General features: G+C 41.7%; 1 protein-coding gene across 1 annotated transcript; it reads right to left on the reverse strand.

The window, feature by feature from the left end:
* Positions 1-468: 468 nt before the first annotated feature.
* LOC104548559 (MDS1 and EVI1 complex locus protein MDS1-like) lies at positions 469-818 on the reverse strand (the record flags this gene model as incomplete). Its single annotated transcript, XM_010194610.1, has 1 exon — positions 469-818. A coding segment is annotated over one exon (350 nt), but the record flags the coding sequence as incomplete, so codon positions are not given.
* Between the last annotated feature and the right edge of the window lie 20736 nt (positions 819-21554).

Genomic DNA, 21554 nt, shown 5'->3' on the forward strand with positions numbered 1-21554 from the left:
AGCAATTTTAGCCACACAATACTAGATTTTAGGGTTATTCTCACCATTGCTGGCAGAAAGTGGCAATTCACAACCCTGAAAGAAGCACCCAGTTTCTTTTCAAACAAACAGTGCAGTGTTGTTTGCAGATCCCTCACACACAGGTGTACCATAGGACTCTCCAAGAGCTGACTAAAAACGGTACAGAAACGTTCCAACAACTCAACTTCTTCCTTTCTTTCCCCAAAAGAGGCATCACCTGCCACTATCCACCCAGACAGATTTCATGCATGAAACGCAACAATAATTTCTGCCTTTTTTCTTTTTTAATTTACACTTTTTTCCATCCAGGAAGCCCTGAAAAGCCACACAGCAGCCTTCGTGCACGCAAATATCCCCTGGCTGCTGCAGGATAGGACTCAAATTCTGCAAGTACTTCTGTGACACGCAAGAGAGTTCAACAGATCAAAAAAATGTTCAGTGTCTTACCTCCCAACCGCAACTGGGATCTTTAAGGTGTGGCTGCTGCTCTCCTACAAAAGGGCCAAATTTTTCCCCTACTTCAATCTTCCTTTTGGTCCATATCCCTAATCCTGCTCCAGGGATGTTGGATTCTCGGAGTTCAAACTCTGAAGGAATGGGAATGTCATCGGGAATGTATATTGGAGCCTTGTAAGGAGAGCTCTCCTTTGGTGTGAAAGCCTCACTGGAGGTTGCTGGAGAAGATGGCTCTTGAATGCTGATGGATTCTGGACACTGGACGTTTGCAGCCTCTCCATCAGCTTCTAACGCTTCCTCCAAAGGAAGTTCAGGAAAGCTTTCATACAAACATTCATCACCTGGAAAATAAAGCCAAACAGTAGAATTTGATTTGTGCATATGAAACTTTAGCCTGCACATGAAATGGAGAGGACAGTTTGGTAGGCGGGCAGCACCTTCATCAATCACTAGTCCTGCAGCAGAGCCTCACCCGGGAAGGAGCTGAGCCTTTTCCCTGTTGTAGGCCTGGGGGTACACAGTGCTTCTCAATATCCCTGACATCAAAAGTGGTTTACATCATTGAACCAAGCGAGGGAATTACATACAGATGTATATGCAGGCACACCCTATTTTCCAATCTGCTCCGGATATAACGCTTTGCATTGCATACTCTTTGAAATTACAATTGAAAGCCAGCACTATATGTTACAACTGAAATCTAAGTGAAGTGAAAAGCAAGAAAGCTTTACTGGTCTTTCAGAGAGACAGATTGAACCTAAAGTAGCCAAAATTAAGTTTGATGGCCTCCAATTAGTCTTTGGAGGAAAGGATCCAGCCTACCACACAACTCTTGGCAATAGCTTCAGCTGATGTAAATCAGTGTCTTACCATTGACCTCCAAGAAACGCAATGGTCTAAAATAAGTTCAGGATCCAAACAGCACCTTATAGAGAACATGAACCTTCTCCTCTTACAGTTACAAAAAAAAACCTGGGGCAGATCCAAAACATTTTAAAAAAACCAAACCCAAACCTTCATCTCTGGGGCTTAGCCAGCAAACAAAACAAGAAAAAAAAAAAAAGAAAAACTTACTATTTTTGACAGCTCAAAATGTAAGGCTGATTGTAAATTCCTTTTAGTCAAAAAACTCTGAATTACTTCAACAGGGGCTTTAGCTGCATCAGCAGTACAGTACTGAACACAATCATACATGCAAAAAGACAAACTAACCAAAAAACTTCCTAATTATTTACATTCATTTAACTTTACTATCGTTGCTATACTTTTCCAACACACCAGAGCTGATTCCACTTAATTCTAGCCTAAATAGGAGGTGAGAATACTATTCCCCAAGGAATGAAGTTGAGAGATCAGATATTTAAGATCTGAACATGAGGATATTTGCATAATATGGTTGGCCCAGAAATTAAAGTGTTACGCTGGGCTTGGCATTCAGAATGACTCCGTTTCAGTGAAGAAACAGAAAACTTTAAAATGTTCTTTCAATTTCTTGCTCATTTAAGAAACTATCCATGGTAGATTAGCACTGTATGCCTTTTCCGCTGAAACTGGTCATAGCCCATTATCTCTCACATCTTTGTTACATATTATCTCACAGTTTTATATCTGTACTTTCATGCTTCTGGTACTGCCTAAGACAAACACTGGGACATAACAAATCATTTGAATAGATTGCTCCCATCACATGACTGGCAAACTGGATTCTTCATCTGTGAGCAATTTATTCACAGCCATGAACTGTTTTTCTTTCTTTTATGTGGCACTGGCTATGACCTCATACATGTCACAAGAAAGTTTAGCTACCCGTTCCCTCGGCCTCTGGTTTGGCAGGCTCTCCCCACACTTTAACAATTGAACCCAATATTGATTAGTTCGTCACTTTTCTAATACCTGGCTCTCCGAGAAGTCAAAAATATTGACTGACTCTACCATTTAGCTGAGAAGGACACAGAGAGGGATTTTCCATTGCTTACACTTCAGCAATCCTGCCTGTCACAGCTCAGTGGTGCCAAGTTTGGCAAAGATGCTCACGGGCTCATGAAAGCACCGATGCAGAGAGCTTGCTCTGTGCCTAGCACCTATGAGCCTATGCCCGCACTTTCCTGCCCACAGCAAAACTCAACCTGGACTCCAAGGGACAGGCAAGAAGATATGAAAAGGGTAGAGACACAGCTCCACCTGGATGCCACTGTTCACTACACCTTGCGTTGAGACAACCACATTAGCAGCCTTCTCTGTTACACTGTGACATTGCTTGCTGCCTCCAAACACAGCTCTACTCCAGCACAGTGGGACAGGTAAGGGAGGTTGATCCATGCCTGCTAAGCATCCCCAATACTCTGATATACTTCCTGACTTTACGGGCCAGCAGCGATGCTGCATCCACCCAGGGCAGGCTCACTCCTGTTTGGATGTCTTCCCCAAACTGTTTAGATTGCAGTTCTGCCTAAAAGACTTCAGCTGTTTTTGAAACAGGAAAAAAAAATCACACAAGGAAAGTGATCTGGATGATGATAAGCACATGGCTCACTGGAAGGGGGGGGTTTAAAACTTCAGCCATCTAAATCCTACTGATTTTCCATGACAGCTGGGTGACTGACGCTCAAACTCATTAAAAAGGCCATCTCATGTGCTCACCACTGTTGTCCCAATCCCACCAAGCAGCGCCCTATAAAACCAAGGCTCTCCCTGTGCCCCATGGCCATGCTAAACTCTCCTCCACCAAACAATGAAGCAGCTCAAGCAGGTCCCCAAAGGGCCACCTTCCTCAGCCCCACTTGCCAGCAACATCTGCCCACAAGCCGACACAAGCTGAGCCTTAAGCATTTAGCAAGCATGGGGTTGCAGATGTTTCTTCTCCCTCAGGGACAGACCAGTTTAATTTCTCTCTCGCAGACTCAAAAGGCCCCGGTTATACTTATCTCAGTCATTCTGGCTAAACTCGTTTTTAGCCATATAGGGTCAAACCTGGAGCTGATAAATTGGCCTCTGGACGGCTGGCAGGGAGACAAGTCCATTTGCTGGGTCTATTGTGCCTCCTTTGATTTCCAGCAGCCACACCCAATGTCGTCGTTAAACACGGGCTTTCAGTTTGAAAGCTCTGGAAAAATATAATATGCTGATATGCCCTAAAGCCCTAACAGTGTGGGTAAAACGGATTACTGAAATATTATTCTGCCTGAAATAGCAACGTATTCTAACAAAAATATACTTTAAAACCTCAAAATAAACAAGAAGTTGAATTACGACTGACCAAGAGACAGGAAGACCATTAAGACATATTTGTGAAATTAATGATAGAAGGAGCGATATTAAAATCAACATCCATGAACCAGGATCTTGGTCTTCATTTTCAAAGGGGTGTGGAACTATTCCGCTTAAAATTTACACCCATGTGGATCAGAGGGACTTCCAGCAAAACTGACTGATAGAAAATCTTTGTGAGGTTAGAATTAGACGCAGGGACTATGTTGGTAAGTGTCATTTTCCCAGCGAACTGTAAATCATTCACACAGATAACACTGTGGTTTTGAAATTCAAGATGGCGTCTTTAAAGTCCAGTAATTATCCCCACTAGAGATGGGATGAAATGAAAATTGAGCCCCCTGATAAGGGAACAGATGAGATCAGGTAATGTGGGAGCTTAGATATTAGCCTCCATAAAATTCTTCACTGCTATTTTGCAATAAAAACATGAGCAAGCTTCAAAGGAAACCCAGGATGAAAGGTTAATTGCTACTAAAAGACCAGGGTGGACACCTGCATTTGCACTTTTGACACAACCTTACACGCCAGCAGGAAAGAGTCCACGTGGCTGCATGCTGGGGATGTGCCTGATGAGGACAGGACAATGACATGGCAAAGCTACCCCTGTAACTCCAGGCCCTGGGGTCATTTCAAGACGGAGAGGGCTTCTGTGAATGGCTGGGAGGAGGAGAGGACTTCCTTCCATTTGGATGTTTCTTAGCAGTTCAGCACACTCTTCCTCTCCAAGAGCAATTAGTTAGGAGGCATTTAGTAACAGAGAGGCAGAGGTTGCTGAACACAACCCCAACAGCTTTCCCCTGGCTGTGATTGCTAGCGAGGCACAGGTGTGTTGTTTTCAAAAGCACACCGGGCTGTAAGTTCAATGAAACCGTGTCTTTCTGCAGCTGAAATGCCGCACAACAGTATCTCCTGTCAAGGGGACACCCTAGCTTGCCACATGTATCAGCATTTCAGGGTGGTCTTCAACTCAAAGTTCAAACAAAGTCCTCCAAGGATCAAGTCTGCATCCAGATCTCCAGACTCAAAGCCACCCCTAACCAACAGAAACATATCCATACAGACTACCCATTCTCCCTTTGTGCCCAAGGATATACATTCCCAAAGCAACTACTGACTGATAAACTCGCTAGCACGTAAATCCAGTTCTCTGCATTTGGAGTCATGCACGTGGCCACCAGTGACTCAATCTTAAACTGGATGGCTGAGTAGTCTGGATGAAGGAGGTAGGCTGGAAGCAAAAGCATCTAGAGAGCCTACTTCAGACGTGTTTCTAATGCCATATTCTTCCAAGCAAGATAAAGTAAGAGCTAAGATAAATTTGGAAGTGGCTCTTTGCAATGAGAAGAAACACACAGGTTCGTGCCTGCAGCTTCTCAATGGTGAGAAAGATGACCCCTAGTCCCAAAGACTAGACATCAGAAGGACCTGGCTGAGTTCGATGGGAGAAGTCCATCACATGTCAGTGACTCTGAGTTCCACTAGCACTGTTGACCATGCCTGATATGAGCCACTGACAGGAATGCATTTCTGAAGGCTTTACAGGAGCATATTAGGATCAGGTGATTTCCTTCTTCCGAGAAAGGCCAGAGTGGACCTGAACATATCACAAAGCCCTGAATTGGATCCTTTAAAGAGACCAGAGCACATTTTTATTTGTTTGACCTAGCATTTCTATTCAGCACTGAGGAAATCAGCATGGAATATTTGCAGGGATATCTGAAAAGGAGGCAGGCATTTTCTGTTGCATAGAAATGGGACACCTTTATCTGAATTTCTGTTTGAACAAGAATTAAAGAAAAAACTCCTACAGGCGGGGACTGATTGATTACAAAATATATCCACATCAGTCTAGAACACAGGAGGTCAGGCAAAGCAGAAAATTAAGAGAAGGAAACCCATTAGCTTCAAAAGAGCCAGTGGTGAACTAAATGGAAGCCACCTGATAGTCCCACACCAGGTAAGCACAGCTCAGAGGGGACCACTTTTACGTCCTCTACAGGAGAAGCAGAGAAGGATCCTCAGCTTTAGAAACACACAGAGGTTGGGTTATTATCTCCAGAAACAGAAGGGACTCTAGCCAAGAGCTGCATTACTTTACTTGAACATTTTATCAGTTAACGTACCTGAAACTGGTTTGTGCCACTCCTGTTCACAGAATTTTTCTGTGGAGCTGGACCTAATGATGATTATTTATTCTTTTTTGTATTGTAACACAGTCTGGGAGGGGCCAGGTAGGACCCCATTGTGAAAAGCATCAGACAGACCTAATCAAATAAAATCAGACTCTAAACAGAATAGAGCTAGTAACTACCAGTTAGGAAAAAACCAGTAACAGAGAAAAACTGATACGTAAGTAGAAAGTTTACTTGTAAAACAAAAGAGATTACAAGCAAGTGTAGAGATATACATGGTGCTCAAAGCAGTTTTGAATCATTACTTCAACTACCAAGGAAAAATACTTTCACAAACATTAGCCTTCAAATGTGTGGGTATTTTGCATATTCATATTACTGGACCCTAACACAAGCATGAGAAAACTAAAGCTGTTCTGAACTCACTCAAAAGGTCCAACCCTGAAAACCATGCTCATGGATCACGTAACAAGAGCAAAGGGGACTGAAGTACCCATGTGGTGGCCCCAAAAAGCCAGATTCTTATTTTTCTTACATGATTGTTAAACCCAAAGTAATTACTTTAGACTTCCACGAAGGAATAAATGAGATCAGTGTCTGTCCTGAAGTTAGCCAAAGTCACTTGAATTTCGTCGGATTGACACTAATGTAACAAAATGAGAGGGAAATGTGGTGCCCAGATTTCAGCTTTCCCTTCACACTCCTGACGCCGCAGATTGCATTCGCACAGCGCGCTCAGCAAAGCCTCCCAGCACCGCAGCACCGAGCTGCGCCGAGCAAACCCTTCTGCGGCGCCGGCAGAAGAGGGAGTTGTAGGAAAAGCTGCGCAGACAAAGGCAGGCAAAAAAGGCAGTCCGAGCGCAGCGCACTTTGGGGCTGAAGTACAGAAACCACCAACTTTTCACAGTGCAGCACCGTGGGTTGCAGTGTCTATGTGAAATGAGAAAGGAGCTCAGTTGGATCATTCCTGGAGAGCAATGCACACCAGTAACAACAGCACGGATAATTCACAAGACAAATTAAAAACCTTCCTTACGTGGAAAGCAGCTTTTCTTTCTTAAATTATTGTGTCTGCAGAAAAAAAGTAGCCATGGAATAAGATGCTCATACTGGAAGCAGAAGTTTGCTCCCAAGGGTAAGATGAGCACTGAGCACTTGAGAGAAACCTGTCCACAGGCGAGCAAGAAGCAAAGTTACACACACAGGAGCATCAGCCCTTTGAGACAGGATAATTTCAGCCTTGCCAAGTGTTGGTACTAGCCCAGCAAAGTCATAATACAGTAACTGTGTCAGGACCTGCCCCTCAGCTCTGGCAATTCTCACTATCAGCCCCTACAATAACTAGTAGCGTTTGGTGCTCTGTCTAGTGTCATTCATGTCTAATTGAGTAACACAGTCAAAAGCATCTGATGTGGACCAGATGCTGGCTTTTAATTAGGGTCCAGCACTGAGAGACTATGGGTCAAATTCTACTTTTATTTGCACAGGAGCCGCACTCCTTGATGTCGGGGGAAGTTGCACCTGCGTAACTGAAGAACAAAATTTGGCTGCTTGTGTTCCTGTGAATTTTCCATATAAATTACTGTATTACATGCAGCAACAAAGAATTATAAATGTTGGCTGGCATGCACTCAATTTATTTACAAGTTAAGTCTAATTTTATTTATAGTTCCAGTACAATCATCTGTGGTAGAAATATTTATGTTATCTGTACTTCTGGTCTGTTAGAGTCTACTGCAACCATAAACACTACTGAAAAATTATTCGCAGTTAGCAGGGCTTAAACTACCCATTATATCACTGGCTAGTGCCAATAAACTTTGGTGCTGGTTGATAAAGTTTCCTCAATGGAATAAATATATATTTGACTTTCAAAATCTTTTCTGGGTTACACAGAGCAGGGGGTAAGAGAAGAGGGAAATGCGAGCTGTAGGGTTTGATATACTGAGGGCCAGATTTGCAGCTAGCAAAGAGCCTGCAGAAATCCATGCCGGCAGGGAGGCAGCCCAAAGCACACTGAAACTCTAACTAATAGCTTAAATTTGTATCTTAGTAAAATATTTCAACCAGGTGAAGCTGCAACAGCTAACACGTACTCACCAATGCCATTCGTGACTCTCTATATGGAGTAGACACAAGGGAAAAAGAAAAAAAATCTGCCTTGAAATTTTGAGCCCTGAGTACTGGTCACTGCTAAGGGAGGAAAATGGATTAGAAGAACCAGCTTTTGTTCAGTGTTCGGTTGCCATAATGGTAAACATGACATATATTCTCACACTGACATGGCACAAGAAGCCAACGTGCTTCGGAGAAAACTAAGGATGGGGAGGTTAAATGTGAATTAGTGAGATCAGCCACTTTGTATATAGAAAATACTACCCAGGAATGAATTTAACTAAATTTGTATCAGCTAGAGTAAGACAGGAAAGGTAATGCACTTTAATATGCCCTAACACAGTGAAAAACTATTGCTCCAAAAGAACATTTTAAGATCAAAACAATTAATTAAGCCTACAGTATTATAATCAACGTAAATGAAACTTTATCTCAATGTAATAAATCAGTGTAACTGAACTTCTTTTTACTCATTAGTAGACCTTTACTGTTTTAAACTGAGATGTGTCACAAAGTAACACTGGAAATCACATGCCTTTTTCTAACAGAAAGCGGTAATAAAGGATGACTATTCTACCAAATTATAATGAAGACAGATAACAGAGTGAATTATAAAACAAAGGTTATAGATAGAGACTGAGCCTTGTAGAGGTAATGGCTTTTAATTGGATTGAGTTTATCATTTTTTCAGAGGTACAGCAGAACCAGAAGAAAGGATTAGAATTATTTCCACATTTCATTATTTGGCATAATGAGAAAACAGAGGGAGGTCCACATCCCTGATGTGTTTGGTAAGCCACAGGAGATGTTGAACATGTCAGTATCTGGTAGAGTACGGTCCTGAGACACAAATGCATTCGCTCCCTTATAATGCAGCAAAGTGTAATCACTTGAAAAGAAAAAAAAAGAGAAAAAAAAAGAAAAAAGCACCAGGTCATGAAGTTTTGTTTCAAAAGCACAATCTGAATAAAAAGGAATTTAACCCCTTCCTGCCAGCAGCCATATCAGCAGTAGCCTACAAACACCCATACCTCTGCTTTGGGAAGCTAAGCAATTCTCACTTTAAGCACCAATAGGTTAAGTAAAATGAATTGGTGACAGCTCAGCCACACCATCCCCTCCCTCATGCCTGTAGAGTCACAGCATCACAGCAAGAAGGCCACAGGGACACCACTGGGGAGGGGGCCTGCCGTGCCTGAATCCCAAAGGGATGACCTGCCTGCACTCCAGTTGGGAAGAGCACGGCACATGGACCAGTGGGACACAGACAGCTGGGGATGAAAGACCAAGAGCAGAAGGATTACTGGGGAAGGCCCAGTGAATGCAGCAGGGTACCAGTGACGTACCCATTCAAATGTTATAACCAAATTTTTCACAGAATCACAGAATCACAGAACGTTAGGGATTGGAAGGGACCTCAAAAGATCATCTAGTCCAATCCCCCTGCCGGAGCAGGAACGCCTAGATGAGGTTGCACAGGAAGGCGTCCAGGCGGGTTTTGAATGTCTCCAGAGAAGGAGACTCCACAACCTCTCTGGGCAGCCTGTTCCAGTGCTCTGTCACCCTCACTGAGAAGAAGTTTCTTCTCAAATTTAAGTGGAACCTCCTGTGTTCCAGCTTGTGCCCATTACCTCTTGTCCTATCATTGTTTGTCACCGAGAAGAGCCTGGCTCCAAGCCTGGCTTTTTCAGAGAGGGGTGGAGTTTCCAGAAGTTGCCTCTGGAAAACTGAGCTGCTGAAGAGTAGAGACAGAAGGTTTTGTACCAGCAGCCAGACAGCTTTTTAATTATGCAATTACAGTGAAGGAGTCTTAATTAAACCTAAGTGACACTGTGATACACTGTAGTTAAGTCCTTGAAACACTAACCAAAGTACTCATAACAAATACACTAATCAGGAAGAGTATCAAATAATTAATCCTATAATGCCATCCACTTCAAAAAGTCAAGGTCTGGCAAGACTGGTTTCCAGCATTTGTTTCTGAGGAGATACAAGGCCACCATTTTTCCTGCAAGTGACTTCTCAGCAGCATGTGGTGTAGTTATATCTCCTCAAGGTCATCCAGTAACAAGCAGGACATACTTAGCTGATTGGAAAATCATAAATTTTTAGGGCAACTATACTCTGTGGTACACGTGCAAATGTATTCTGTGCCATTCTGTAGGGCACCACAATATATTCATATTCAACTTGTTTAGATTAGTAAAGTCATTGTATGTTTAGGAAAAAAAAAACAAAAAAACAAACCCCACCTTTGGGACAATTTTATTTCATCATATGGAGGATGAAATGGATGCCTGTATGACAGCATTGGTTTGGGTGGTGTTATTCAAAGACACAGATGATAATTTTTTCCCATTTGTCTCTGTGAAACCTAGGTCCTTGGCTGGCATACATAGATTGGACAAGTTCTTCTCATCAGAGTCTCACTGAACACAGCATACGCCTTTTCAGAATGCAAGAATATTTTTGGTTCATTTTTTCAGCAAAGTAGCATTCTGAACTGATTTATCTACAATATCTCTACTGATCCCACTTTCTCTTTGCTCCAGACACTGCCCATTCCTCCAAACACTTCCACAGTTCATTCTGACAAACCAAATTCTACCTGTACCATCTGTACATTTTAAATAATTGCTTGTTAATTTTTAATATCGACAATATATTTATGATTAACAAAATACTTTTGTGTTCCCCAGAATATTTTAGAAGATGGGTCTGTCCCAGTATATTGGGATTTATGGAGCACCTTAAAGTCAGTGGTACTTCTGCCTGTGACTTCAATGAAATTATAGTTTCAGTGGTAATGCAGATAGGGCTTGGCCATGAAACTGACAGCATTTATTGCAGGCATCCAAACACAACTGGGAAAAAGCTACTTGCTGCTCTTCCCACAACTGGGGAAAAGCAAGCCCCAGAGTCGATGGCACTATGACTTTAAACAAGGACAAAAGCAAAAGAAAACTGGACCTGTTAAGTACACTTACTCTCCATTGCCTTTCTAAGATAGTTGATTTTTTTTCTCGTAAACATGGCATACATGAGTATGTGATGAGCTACAAGGATGTGCAGCAATTATTCTTCTTGCCCTTTGTAGAAGAGTACAGAGTGAAATGCTAGGCTTTTTGCAAGCACATCTCCCATATGGAGATATATGTACTTGTTCCGTCTGGCTGAAGGATGCTGCACTGCCTCACTGCCAGAGACCACAGCTCCCACCCCATGCCCTGTCTGCATCCTCTGCTACAGGAAAGTGTTTGAAAAAGGTTAGCATTTCCCCTGAAAACCCTTCATTTTCTCTCCACTCTCCGCTACCTTTTTCTTTCCACTTTTCTCAGGACTGCTTCTTTTTCTTTTCCGTGTTGTTACCAAAAAATAATGGAAAAGGAAAACATTCAGAGAAGTTAGAAAAAATAATCCAAAACCCAAATATTACAGCTTTGAGAGTTTTGCTGAGCAACGAGGAGACGTGTTTTAAAAGGAAAAGTGTTTGCAGAAATCAGGCAAATCCAGGATGTTGTCACCTCTTTCTTATAAAATTGTTCCTCCTGCAATTTAGACATTTTTCGGAGAGTGTTTGTCTGGCCATATTTTTCACCTAGCATGTCTCTGAAGGGTAAGCTCTCTGTGGGTTGACTGCTTTGAGGTTTTTAACACTATCTAAGAGTTTTCCACTCTTACTTCTCTCCCCTGCCGGTGGTCCACAGCCGATGCTGGGAGGTGCCTGCTCCCTCTTTAACAAGTATTTGCAACCTCAGCCAAGAAATACCCTTTGCTACACCCCTCACTTGGAAGCAGAGCAACACCTCACTGTTCATCCCCTTTTCCTCCTCCTTTGGAGGAAAATGAGCAAAATCAGTTACATTCATCTGCATTGCTATTCTTGCAGGGAAAACCTTGCCCCTGCAGCTCCTGGGGACTGGCACCCCAACTGCCAATCGTGCCCTTGTGTCACCCGTTTGGAGACTTCCAAGCAAGAAAAAATTCAGGGATGGAGTTATTACAGACGGAATTCACTGAGGAGCTTTTGAGCAGCAGACCAAAGTTTTTCAAGATCAGCTAGTTAAAAAAACATGGAAAAGATACTTCAGGCAGACAGAGCTAAAAGGAAAGACCTCCTGGGCTCTTGTCTACTTGGTCTATCAAACCCTGGAGCCTTTGCTTATACTGGGAACAAGCAGCTCTGACACTCCACACTCAGTTGCTTTTGCAAAAATATCCAGTAACAAATTCTCCCATTCCCTCTTGGGTTTCCCATTTCTTCCACAGGATCATATTATCTCATTTGCCTTAGATGAGCCCCATGGTGAATAGCTCATCTCTCTTCGGTGCTTTGAAGATGCAAAGCAGGACAGTATGGAAATGCTAAGTGTTCTCCGAGCACCAGTAGCCTGTTGTAAGGCAGGGAGAATGACAGTCCTTATTCTGATCACTTCCCCCCTCCAAAATCAACAGTGACACCAGTGTGAAACCAGAACGAGACCCCTGTGGTGAAACAGTTAACATCAGTTAGATCTATTTTGACTCTAAAACAAAAAAAAGAGAAAAAAAAAAAGAAAGAAAAAGAGCAGGACTACAGTTTATTTTACATGGCTTCCTGGTCAAAGCCTCAAATGTTTTGTAGACATTTGTTGATATATATTAACTGTAAAGAAAGTTAACTGCTAATGTAATTTATTCCACTCTTTGTTCCATACACCTTGTATCGCTTTCTATGAAGCTGTTGATCTTGGAGAAGCAGAGGGGTCCTGGTGAGCTAGCGGAGAGCAATAAATCAGCACTCTGAAAGCTTCTGGATCATCCCAATAACTTGGAAGGAAATTTGAAAAATAATCTTTTTTTTTTACCCTCAAACTGGCAATCTTCACAAGCTCTATTGTTTTCATGTGCAGGCTGATATATGACAGCTTAAATAAATACATAGCTCTTAATGGACCAAATTCAGCCATAGTGTAATTGAATGCCATGTCATCAGAGACCTTGGCCCAGGCAATGCTCCCCATCCCAAAGGATCCTAGAGGACCTTACAAGCTCAGATGAACATGCGGTTATTATATACTTCATATCTACTTATTATGTCACTATGGACTAATCTTCTGTTATAAAGAGTACTTAACATTATAACTATTTATGTTTACGGATGTGGATTTTAAGTACTGTTTATAATGACAAGAATGTATATATACTAGATGTATATCTAATATAATATTTTATATATATACACAGAGACACATCCTAAATCATGGAAGTGATGGAATCCTTGAACAAAAATGGCTTGAGGAGTTTGCTGGTTTGGGGTTTGTTTTTTTTGATGTGAGGAAAATAATACCGCTTTTCCTGACATTGTTCTGAGAATAGCTTGAACTCCTTTTGCTGAATTTGTCTTCCACAATAAAGCCAAAAACACTCAGAAATTTTCAAGCTAGAACATTACAATTTGTAAAGCCATAAATGGTTGCAAAAGATTCTTTTTCATCAGATACCCTTTGCCAGGAGAGCAGTGCACGGCACAAGCAGCAAGAGTTGCACTTGTTCAAGCAGCAGCAGTGCAGTTGCTGCCCATGGAAGAAATTATCCAAGTAAGGAAGTGGAAGCAACAAATTGCATTTGAAACTTTCCCTGGTAAGCTCATTAGAAGTCAAATAAAAGCAACTTTTCCTAGAGCACTTTTCAAAGCAGACATCAAACTGGTATGTAACTGACCTTCTCCACACTCCCGTGAACCTTAATTCAGCAAGTTAGGTAAGGCCATGCATAACTCCAAACATGTCAGGGAGGAAGAAAAAGTATTATCATGAGGATGTGTTGAAAGAGCATTCAGTGCACAACCATGCCTCTGTCTCACCCATGGACAGACTGCAGCCATCTGGATGAACACAACCAACCCAATCACAGACCAAATTGGTGGTGAGTTTAGAAAATGAGCAAATTGTCTGACGTGGTATCCTTTATTTCTTCCCCACAAAGCCGCAGTCCAGCTGCTGTGCAGAGGGTTTGTCAGTGCGTCATGTACAGAACGTGGCCTACAAGGAAAAGGCTGAAGATCAGTAAAGTGAGCTTTCAAAGAGCTCTAAAGCTAAAACTGAAATCTGGTGAGTCTTGCACAAGAGCCCATGTTGGATACAAGGGCTGAGCAACAGGCTGAGCCTGGCCATGGGATTCCTCTCCCAGGTACCGTGCTCAGAGTCGGCTGTGCCCCTCCTTGCACCACACCATCCTGCTTTCTCCACTGAAACCATCAACACTCCTCTTCAAGATAAAGCAGGAGCACCAGGATCTCACAGATAGCAACCTCAAGAGAGAACAATCTACAGCCCAAAGGTTGAGCAGTACTTCCCAAAATTCAAAAAACCTGAACCAAATACTGCTTGGAGCTTTTACCTATAAGAAATGGCCTGCAAAAAAGCACGTCTCCAGAGTCAGGCTAAGACCACCAGAGATGCTGCCCAGGTTCCAGACTGGGCTGACAGACTCCCACTGTGCAGGAGAGCCTGTTTCCATTCCCTGCTGCTCACAAGGGACTTCATCTTAGGGTTAACCTTGTGTCCTCTCGCCATAGGCCAAACTCCCAGCACTTAGACATCCACAGGGAATTTTGCAGGAGGAAAGAGCTCGACATCATTTTTGTCCAGGTATGTTAGCTGAATGGGATAGACCAAATAAATACCATTTGTTGTTTAAAGTGCAAATCCCAGCAGCTTCTTTGAACGGGAGCATTTGGTAGTTGACACATCTACGGATGTTTTAAATCATAAGGGCATCCACTCCATTTTGTGTTTTAATGTGTTTGTGTGTGAAGTTCTTTGTCACTCCAGCCCACCTGTCTCAGAGCACAGAAATCGAAAACAGGAGTAACTCTCGAATTTCACCTCAATTTAATCCATCACAGAGAGCGGACTGGTTTTGCACTGTATAAAAAAAACCCACCAGGACATTTAAACAAAGTGACACAGATCATCAGCAGATCAACTGAAAATGACAGCTCAATCAAACAAATGTATGTTGAGAATTTCCACAGGGCAGCTCTAGCTGCAGCCAAACCAAATTTGTTTAGTATACATAAGTTAGCTGCTTAGAAACATTCAGTATGCTGCTAGCCAGATGATGACTTTCCCAGATAAACATCTATTTAACCAAATATCCCCCCATCCATGAAACTCCTAGCAGAGTTGTGAAGTATTCTTTTAGTCTCTTAAAAATATGACTTTACTCTGGTGGCAGGCTGGTACTGACCCACCCATGTGGCACCTAAAGAAAAATAACTAAACACTCCTTTAAAAAATGTTATAACCGCCAAAAAGTAGGCAAAACTCTATAACCCTGATGGAGTGCTTCTGACTGCCAATAAATTCACAAAGTGGCATTAAGGTGAAATACGAATTACAAACCCAGAAGTGCCAGAGAAGACTGTACATCCTGTGCTATCCATCAAATATACAGAGGGGAGGGGATTTGTCTGATTCTTCTTTTAAAGCAAGGTATTCCTCCTGAAATCAATGACGAATCTCCTACTGATTCCAAAGGTGCCACATAAAGCTTTTGCTGAGGAAATATTTTGACAAGAGCTCCCCTCTGTGATTCCTCCCTGCTTTAAAGCAGCTTTTCTGTGCTGTTATTTACTAACAGCAGAAGTGGCAAAAATAGTTTTGAAGCTTAGGACATCATTTGGCAAATTTAGTTTAGAGTTCATTAAAACATACAGGAAGTTTTGGCCAAGATGCCCAAGTGAAAGAGGCTTCAGTTCGGACAACAACAGCACTCTCTACTCTTGGCAATATCAAGGGGGCTCCATTGGGCTCGAGCCAGGCTAGAAGGGCATGGTCCACATCCACTGAAATCAGTGGCCAAAAGCCCACCTGATGTGAAAAAGCCAGATTTTGTTTAGGGTGATTGTTTTAAGGTCAAGGGGCACACTTGCTGTTCACTCAGCATATGTACATGTAGAGGTGCATGTACATACGTGTGTTTAGGGGGTGATTGTGCAACTACATAATTCTAAACTGAATAAGGGACTGGGAAAGACTGGCTAATGTAGTGACTTGCAACATAAATTACAATTTTGGTGAAAGTCTATTTTTTAATTTTCTTTTTTACTTTTGATTTATTAAAATAAATAGATTAAAAAAAACCAAAAGCTACTAGGCAATATGCATCTGCTCTTCAAAGTTCTGTCAAACAAAAGCGCTATAAAGCACATTTTCTGATAGACATCTGCTTACTATTTAATAGCCACAAAGAGAATATTTACAAAAAAAACCAAGTGCAACAAATTAGGAGGCCTGCGATGTTGGCTCATCCCAGGAGCGGTGTTTACACAACAATCAGAGCGATGTGTGATGGTGATGGAGAGAATGGATGCTTACAGATTTGTCATAACTTATTTCCTGGGGCAAAAAATGCACCAAAAGGTGGGTTGTGAGTGTTCTGACAGCCCTAAATATTACCTGACCTGGAGGCAGCCTGAAAAAGCCAAAACCAGTTGCACTGCACCAGCAGTGAAAGATAAATGTATTTTTCTAGTCTCGCACTGCAGAAGAGAAGGCCAACCTGACTGTGTTTAAATGCAGAAACCCCAGTGTCCCTTTCTCAGCACACGTGAGAGAGACCCACAGACCCCAAGAAATTAATAAAATTAAGAAAATGGGTCCTAAAGCACAAGAATCTGACAGGGGGGAGGAGAAAATCCTCTAAGCTTTGCCAGCCCTGGATGAGGAGTTTGCTGTACAGAAAAAACACATTGTTGAATACCAGGGGATTTCCTTTAAAAGTCTCCATTCTGTGGGCATTTAACTCATGAGTTCTGCGTGTATCGTTGCACTTTTGCCAGAGTTTGCATGCTGACGTAAAACACAGGGATGAAGACCAGCAAAATTGACGGTATCAGCCCCAAGAAAAGTTTCTGTTGGACATAGGCTTTTGGGAAGCTGCGTTTGTCCCAGTGCAAAAGGGCCACCTGATGATACAGAGCAGACATCACAACACTCAAAGTTCATATAATATTCAGTGATGTATGATTATTTTTTCCTCTTTTTCCCTTCCACTTCTCCTAGAAAATAACATGCAGAAAAACATGCTAAAGATGCACACGCAATGGGGAAATTTAAACAAGATATAATCTCAAAAATTAACACTCACAAGAGAAGAGAAGCAACCATAAAATAAATAGGAAAGGGAGCTTCCACAATTTAACCTGGGCTACCCAGAACAAAAACAAAAAAAGAAACTCAAACACAAATATAGACACCACCACCCCAAACCCCCTTAAAAACAACAGCAGATTATTGCTGGTATTGGATTTCATATCTTATGAGGAAACCAAAGATCAGATTGTAAAATTTTCATGCTCCTCGATGGGTGGTTTGTCACTTTGTCGTTGTTTAGCCCAGCAAGCACCTAAAGACCACGCAGCCACTCACTCACTGTCCCCTCATCAGTGGGGTTGGGGAGAGAATCAGAAGAGTAAAAGTGAAAGAACTCATTGGTTGAGATAAAGACAATCTAACAATTAAAATAAACCAAACTGAAATAATAATAATAGTAATGGATTGTAATAAGAATACAAACAATTATAATAAAGTAATCAGTTATACTTGACTCACAAAACCAGGACACACTTAGATCCCATTTTAATCATGTGGGTAAAGTGATTTTTTTTCCTTAGCAAGTTAAGCACATCAGTGCAAAGAACCAAACAGGGCATAGAACCAGCAAAGATACCCTGGGCCCTACTGTTCACTGAAGAAACTATACCAAGGACAAATTATATATATGTGTTAATCTTTTATTTTATTTTTTTACCAGTGGCCTGGCTCCCTAAAGTGCTGAGCATTTATCCTGCCCATGGTAGAAGTCCAGAAAAATATGCAGCTACCTCAAAAGTGGACAACCAAACCAGCAATCCTTTTGTAACTTTTCTAGTTTCACTAGGAACTGCCAGTAATGTTGCTCGTAGCGTTTATAGCCCTGATTCAGGGCTAACTTAACCCAGTCCTGAATAGAACTGAATCAGCTCATAGTGGATATCAATAAGCTTAATATGGATAAAAAACAACCATAGAAGCTGACACCGATGGGAGTGAGAAGCGAGAAACTCTGCTTCATAACCACAACCAATACACAGAGATCTGCAGAAATCAAAGCACAGGATGCACTATGGTTTCCACTGCATTCCTCAGACTCTGAGATCTGCCAATATTTTGCACGTCAGCATGTGGACCTTCAAAAGAGCCGATTTTGTCCCAAGAAAGTACAAAACAATCACTACAAAGGCAAGTAATGAAAAATCCTCCTCCTGAACAAACATGCCGTAAAAATGAAGTGTAAATCATAAAACCCAAATGAAAACAACCCCTCCTCCCCCAAAATTGCCCAAATAATGGGATGAGGAAGTTTTCACTGATTAGATTAAATATTGTGAAGCACTTTCAAACTCTAGCAACAAACTACTTTACTTTAAAAGCAGTGACAGAAAGCAACACATGACACAGAGCAATTCAGGGGTACACAGAGGGAAGCAAGGCCTGATCCACAGCCCTTGGGCATGGAAAAGGCTTCTCAAAAGCAAGACACCTTGGCTAATTCTGCTCCCAGGGGTTTACTTTTCAGGTCAGTGGCAGAAAAATGAAGCTAATAAATGTTTTTGAAAATGACAGGACTGAGCACCATCAAGCACAAAACTCTGGCATCACAGCTTGAGACAAAATGCCAGACCCTCACACAAAGCACCTCTCTAAGATTATTTCCCCAGCTCAGCAGAGAATATAGCGAAATAGGTCGTACATCACAGGAGTAAAACAACATGATGCTCAGGAATGAAATTCCTTGAGACAAAGACTGTCCACATTTATTCTACCTCATCAGCTCTCAACATCAAATACCTCAATCCTACAGGAGGTCAGCTTCCTACCCCTCAATCTGCCACATTCAATCCGAGATCCAAAAAGCCTGATAGTGACAGAAAGGAAAGGGAAGATGCTAAACTAAGTTTATCTACTGTCTTTTGTCCTGAGATACTTTCATCCTTTACAGTGTTCCCTTTCAAGCACACGAAAACCAACAGAACAGGCAGATTCCTCTGATTCACAGCAAAAGGTGCTACAAACACAGGTGCAATAAACCCATGTCTGCTATTACACATCCACCAAAAGTATTGATCTCATGGTGGCCTGGTCCACCAGGATGCTGAAGCACTAACAAGGTGTTTGGAGACACCTTTCATACAGCTCTACTAGCAGATAGTCTTCACTCCATCACTCCTATGGAGGATGTGATCCTTTCTTTTACACCTTTTATTGCTAGAAAGCTCATTTCTAGGCTCAGAATATTCATGGGCACTTCATTGCCCATTTGTACTTGTTCCAGCACTGTCCTTTAGCTTAAATGGTTTGCTGGGTGTGTTTATCACCTTCAGTATCAGACATAACCTCTATCAGCTTTCATTTTCCTCAGCTAAATGAGCCAAGATTTTTAGCCTGTTGTTGCGTTTATGTATCAATCATCAGCTCTGCAATTAGAGATGGTGCCACTTTAACACCAAGCAGCCACAGAATGGGAGGTATCATTCCAGGCAACTTGACAGAGACAGCACAAAGTTGTGTTGAGAGCAAGTATACAATTAATCCATAAATCAGGGGCAAGAGGAGAGCTGAAAGCAGCATCTCCCCTTTCGGGGGGGTTAATGCAACTTCCTCCCACATTGCTGTAGAAATCACATCCAGGACAAGTTGCTCTCAGGAAACAATTACAGGGAAGCAGCAGTGCAGAAGATGGATCTGTTTCTCAGCTCTTCCACATGTCACTTCTAAGGAAGGAGCTGGTGATGTGGCTCAACTTCAAATCTAAATGTTCTCAAAGGAAAACGTCCCTAAATACAAATATTATCTACTGGCCACACGAGATCTCAAATTATGCGAAACATTTTGAAGCATTTTACAGACCAATCCAAAATACATCAATTAAATTCTGATCTCTTTGCTGTTAAAGGCAAACTTTTGATTGATGGCATGGGGCAAGATGTCATCTGTGCTCTGCTCCACTATTATCAGGCTCTGTCATACAAATTTCATATGTGCCATGGATGTGGGCGACAAGTAGTGTGGGGAGAAGCTGCAAAAGGCAATTGTATGAGCTTGACCTAGCATTTTCAGCCAAGTCTGTTTATCTTAAATAGGAACATCTTTCAAAATACATTATTGCCAAAGATATTTTCAGCCAATATATGTTTTGTTTCCATTCTGAATACAGGTGTTCTTCATCAGATGTGTCTGTGTGTCTCAGGGTAGAAAAGAACCTTTCTTTACAAAGACCTTTCTGTGAAGGATTTTTTACAGATCTAAAAAAAATTCTATTTTTTGATATGGCTTCCTTCATAAGAAAGTTTCCAAAGATTTCCTTTCACTCCAGTGTGAAATAGATTCTCAAATATAACAGGCTTCTGTAGAAAACAAGTAACATCTTACAGGCACCTGCAGTGATCATGCATTTATTCAAGTCAAGCTAAATATGCCCTAAAGGGATAAAAATTTCCTTATCAGTCTCATTTTACTTAGTTCAGAGTATGATGACAGATGTGAATCTGCAGCAGATACACATGACTATTTCTAACCCTCACTAAAGAACAGATGAAACTATTTTAATTTTTTGTCATATTCCCACACCTTTTTGCTCCCCTTCTGAGAGGGAAGTAGTCTTGTGTACCTGCACCGCTCAGCGAGCAAATCCAAGCCTTGTCTGCTAATAGGTGTTGAGGTTAACATCAAGTAATTCAAAGCTTCTCATTAATTCAATTGTCATGGCAATCTCCTTTCTCCTGTCTTACATCACGAGCAAATTATTTTTCACTGAAGAATAGGTAAGGAGAGAGATGTCTGAGAAAACATAATTAGTTTCACTAATTAGTGTAATCTGATTTGAATATTTCTATTTGCTTCTGTAATTTAAATAAATAAATAAATAAATAGATCCCAAACCTCCATGAAGTCAATTCCATATTCTGATAATCCAGTCCATAAGTTAAGATAACCAGCACTGCAAACCTGTTTCTCCATTAAAAAAAGCCATTTCTCATGGCTGAACATACCCCAGGGCAATATTGTCCAAAATCTAAAAGGAAAGAGTCCCCTCTCCTGGAGACACGGAGCTGGGAGGACACTCTCATGTCAAACCTTCCACATCTCAAAGAAGTTACTTGCTAGCACTAATAACCCCACCTTAGATATTTTAATGAAATAATTGTGTGTGCTCACTTTGCCTTTCATCATCAATTCAGTCAATTTGCATTTGGCCTCTCTCTCTCTGCCCAAGTCCCACTGCTGCATTTCCTTTCACACGCCCATCCCAGCGGTGGGTTCAGAATAAGGCCTCATTCAAAGCAGCACGTGCCAATTTTCTGGGGGAGGGTGGAGGACCGTGCAGAATGTGGCCTGGAGCTGTGTCAAAGCTGGTTTTAGCTATTTTAATTCTAGGTTGCTGAAGAACTCCTTCAAAACTCTTCAGCCCTCAAAGTTGGGAGGTTTGAATAGATTAACAGGATGGCTTTATCCTCTTGCACCATTCTAGGAG

The sequence above is a fragment of the Mesitornis unicolor genome, unplaced genomic scaffold (assembly GCF_000695765.1).
Source record: "Mesitornis unicolor isolate BGI_N332 unplaced genomic scaffold, ASM69576v1 scaffold47141, whole genome shotgun sequence".
NCBI lineage: Eukaryota > Metazoa > Chordata > Aves > Mesitornithiformes > Mesitornithidae > Mesitornis > Mesitornis unicolor.